The sequence below is a fragment of the Sinocyclocheilus anshuiensis genome, unplaced genomic scaffold, assembly GCF_001515605.1.
Source record: "Sinocyclocheilus anshuiensis isolate Anshui unplaced genomic scaffold, SAMN03320099.WGS_v1.1 scaffold4820, whole genome shotgun sequence".
Classification (NCBI taxonomy): Eukaryota; Metazoa; Chordata; class Actinopteri; order Cypriniformes; family Cyprinidae; genus Sinocyclocheilus; species Sinocyclocheilus anshuiensis.
The window spans coordinates 16,175-20,955 of NW_015542702.1; the positions used below are offsets into that span (position 1 = coordinate 16,175).

At 39.5% G+C, this 4,781-nt stretch overlaps 1 protein-coding gene across 1 annotated transcript in view; it reads right to left on the reverse strand.

The window, feature by feature from the left end:
- Window positions 1–320: 320 nt before the first annotated feature.
- Window positions 321–4,781, reverse strand: part of LOC107694564 (transcriptional activator GLI3-like) — a gene marked incomplete at its 5' end in the record, with an annotated part of 6,044 nt that continues 1,583 nt past the window's right edge. The window contains one exon of the mRNA XM_016494262.1: window positions 321–4,304. Within this exon, the coding sequence (XP_016349748.1) occupies window positions 2,187–4,304 (2,118 nt within the window). The remainder of the gene's footprint in view (window positions 4,305–4,781) is intronic.

Here is a 4,781-nt window from a genome sequence, read left to right on the forward strand (position 1 = left end):
ATATAGCTTATCTACTGCACAACACACTAATATGTTAGAACTGATGTGAAGCATTAACTCAGCTCAGAGCAGAGAAAATAGTACTGCATTATGAACAGCCAGATTAAATATTGCACACAGATAAGATAATCGTATATGTTGCATTAAAGCACTGTTTAGTATCACCTAATGATATTGTATTTTACTGTAACTTCCTCTTCTTATACAGTACATCAATAGCAAATACCAGTAAAGACAACTGTTGCATTTATTTTTATTTAATTTTTTTATTAAAACCATACAAACGTTTTAATATGATATAAAAAAGAGTATTCAGACTTTGTTCCCAGTCTAAGGGTGCTAGGCACCGTGATTCTATTTTGATCAACTGTTTGAATGTAAGACAGGGCACAGGGATTCCTGCTTAATAGAGTAGGATATTTATACTAATTCTGACCCCTGATGCCACCTAAACTCTTAACTACAGTCTACAGAATGAATATGTATTTACAAGCATAAAAACAAATGTAATAACTATTAAAAACAACAACAAAGCAACTAACATTGCTTACACATCACATTTCTCAATGCCCAACCAACAGAATGTAGTGTTCCATATAACATGTGAAGTCACAGGACTCTTTCCATACACATTTTTTTCTCTTTAATTCCTTAACAAAGAAACATAAAAGGAAGAAGAAGAAGAAGAAGAAGAAGAAAATGGCAGTGTCTCTTTTGTATGGACAAGCATTAATAAGGCACATACCTTAGGCTCAAAGCCTCTAGTCCTTTTAAAGAGGAATAGGTCATACCACTTCTGTGTTCAAAACTAAACAAAGATGCCAATACACAACTACAGAAAATTTTCAAATAACCATACAAAAACAAACAGAACCTAATTACGAGAGTACACCTTTAAAAACTATACATATGCAGGCAGAAACTGCAGGATATTTTTAATACTGCTAAAAAGTCTCTTAGCTCCTGTAGTGGAGCTTGTTGCGTCTTGGTGTTTATAAATGTCCTAATTCAGAAGTGAGGAAGGTAGAGGTTTTTTAATAGATAAGCAAAGACAGGTTGATCTAAAAAGCCACAGCAAAAATGAGATCTCACTACAAATTCACTGCACTGCTGTGACAAAAAAAGCACACAACTGACTGTTGTAAACATGATAACAAATAATATTACAGATATTACATATATTTAGATAAATTTAAACATTAATTGATACCATTGCTTTTAACACATTTTGGCCACAAATTAAAAAAATGACTTGTGCAATAAGCAACATGTTGAGATTGACTAAAATGACCACGCTTTTTTTTTTTTGTCATGTAATGCATTGCTTAACAGCAGCACCAGTCATTAACAATATGATCAAAATTATGCAAAATGTACATTTTTGCAAAATAAAAAATGAAGAAAAATATTAACATTTATTTACAAGGATACAGTCAATATAATCGAGATATTAAGTGATCAGCTCTAGCATTTTGCTCTACACTTGTCAACTTGTCATACCCTTACACAACAAAGTGGTCCCTCTTAATTGCCATGTTAGGAAAAATTGGTCAACAACATTTGGTAAGACTTATATTATAATCACTGCAACATCTCTGATATAAGACACTTAAAAAGACATTTAGAATAATCAAAATATGACACTTGGGCCTGTTAAGAGTGATATTCCACCCTGTTTTGACCTGATGACAGTTAAGTCTGTGCATATTCACACCATTTTTGTAGTATGCAATGCACTCAACAACAAAGATACATAATACAATGAGTTAACCTACTCAGTTTAGTGAACACTGTGTACACTTAATAAGAAAATTATCATGCACTCGTAGCTACAATGTACAACAAAACATAAAAATATCAACAACACAGAGAATACTGTTTCAATGTGATGAAAAGAAGACCAGTGAATCCATCTGCCATCATCATATAACGATATAAAAGAAGGGCTTTTAAAATAGCCTCTATTCCAGAAATGGAATGGATTTATTGGTCACTGCCTCTAGGAAGATAAGACAGATTCAAGATTGTGTACCAACTCTTTGTCAACATCACCTAATAAACAATTTTAATAAATATAAAGCAATAACTTTCTTTCTCATCCCACATCTTTACATTACATACACAAGTCTGTTAAATTTGTCTTATCTATAACAGCGTAACAATTTTTTGGAGGGGGAGTGCACAGATTACTGCATAATAGCCAGAAATTTGCTCTCTTCTGCGAGGGTGGTAAGGAGTGAGCTCATGTCACCAATAGCCATGTTGTTAGTGCCTGGATGAAATGAAGCTGAAACACGGGGAGTAGTCAGCCGAGAGGAAGTTCTAGACAGACCCTGGAAAAAACTGGGACTGATTATGTCAGACACCACACTACCCTGCTCATAACCATCCTCAAGGATGGAACAAATATCTAAACCGACATTATCTAAGACACCAAGGCTTTCTTCTACTGTACTGGTCACCTGATCAACCCCAGGGGACCGAAGGGCCTCAGAAGGTGTTTCTGTCTCAGCTGTCAAGGACTCCATTAAACATGACTGTCCTGTATCATGAGAAGATGAAGTTTTGGACTCTGACGTGTCAAAACACTTAGCAATAAACACGGGCTTTTGTCGCTGGATAGAAGAGCAAGTGTTGGTTTGAAGGTAATCCTCTGCCTCAAGCTTAAGTCCTGAAACCTGATTTGCAAGAGAGCAATTGGTTCCATTTCCATTTCTCAAGCTTTGCTGCTGGCATGAATGTGCATTATGACCATTGATAACCTGCTGAATGAAGTAGGGTTGTGTGTGATATAAGCCTCTATAGCCACTATTGACAGGTGGGTGAGTCATAGGATGTTGGGCCTGGTGAGGCAGTAGTGTTGCCGGAGACAAGCTGCAGTTAGCTGGTCTTTGCAACGAAAGGTTGCTGCTGATTTGATGTGTTATTGTTTGATTTTGCTCAAGGTTATTTTGGGATATAGTTGTCTGCTGGGTACAGCTAGAATGGAGGGGGCCCAAAGAGATATAAGAGAAGTCTGGTCGACCAAAGTTGTTGGGCCTAGATTCCAGTTTGGAGTTTGAAGAAGACTCATTCTTAATGCCTGGATTTGTCCTGGGCTGTTGCTGGGATGGCTTTGCAATTTGTTGATGCTGCTCTGGATGTATGCATCTGTAGTTCATACCTGCCATGTGTTCGACACCATCTCTACAAAGAGTTGAGTGTTGATCCATGAACTCTGTATGCAGTTGTTGCTGCACAACCATGTTTCCAAAGCGACCAAAGGCGTTGCTCACTATGCCACTCTGGTCTGACCATCTTCTGCACCTCTGAGACTGCTGCCTGGGAGGAGAAACATCAGCACTACCAGAGGTCACTTCATTCCACTGGATAGGCATTATATCTTTACTAGTGATTTCCCCTTCTATCTCCTCCTGTTGCGGGTTGAGGAAGTTCTGGACATCTGCAGTACCCTGGTCAAAACTGGGTGTATGGGGACTGGAATCACTGCTATGGTTGTCTTGGTTGTGATCCGATTGGTTGTGATCTTGGGAATGAAGATACTGCACCAAGTCATCTGGCAGAATGTCTTCATCAACATGTAACAGAAGACCATCTTGGTCCATTGCCAAGTCCTCAAGTGCTGATTGCTCCATGATGCTGGGAGGGCAAGGCGAGTGTAGACTTCTCTGAAAGATGTAGTTCTGGAAGCTCAGACTGTTATTTTCTCCATCTAAAGAATGATTACCAGCAATATGGGGTAATGAATTCATGTTGTTTAAACTGCTGAAACGCTGTAACTGTGGCAAACCAAAAGCACTAGTATCCCGTGTACGCACAGGGTCACTGGCTCTTCGATCACTATTCCCTGGACCTTCAACAGGGTACAATCCCCTTCGTTGGTACACTGCTTGACTGCCATGTAAATTGTGCATACCATCACTACAGCGACGTGGCCTGACCAGTGGTGGTAGTGTAAGTTGGCCCATGTTCTGTTTATCTTCCATCAAAGCCAGACGAGTCTTTAGGCTCATGTGCTCCATGTTTGGCAAGGGTGTGGGAGGAGGCCCACCTGTAGCAGCGGCATACTTGGCCTTCAGGTGATAGTGTTGAGCTGGAGTGAGGTTGAGAACACCTCTTGCCCCCATCCCACTTCCTCCAGTACCTTCACTTCCATTGTACACCATCCCACCTGAACTTCCTCCACCTCCACATTGGCTGGCTTCACTGGAGCGTCGAGAGGCATCAGTGGAGATAGGGTCATAAGAGTCAGTGGCACTGAGATTGTGAATATGCCGATGGTGGTTGTGCTCAGACTGCGAGGCCTGGCTAGAACGGCGGCTGGAGAAGCAGGGGGAGATGCCAGAGGATCGACGACTGCTGCTCAGGTAGGCCGAGCTGGTGTTGCTGCCACTGCTGTCCCGGCGCTCATGCAGCAAATTTAACCCCGTCATAAATGCAACGAGGAGAGTGAAATGCCATGTTGACAAAATTTCTCATATTCTGGCATGTAATAACACCTAATAGAACCGAGGTCTGCAACCCTACCCCTGAAAAATATGGAAGCATACGGGTAGCAAAATTCATTTTGAAATATAATATGCAAAATGACAATGCAATATGTAAAATGGCAATGTATTTCTTTATTTAAATGTACATTTTCCCATACATATTTGCAACATTTAGTGCAAAATGAAAATTCGATTATATAATTTACATTTGCCATTACCTACACTAGTTTTAATATGTAAATTAAAAACATATTTTAATGCTTTATAAGTTGCAAAATTAAAATGAAATTG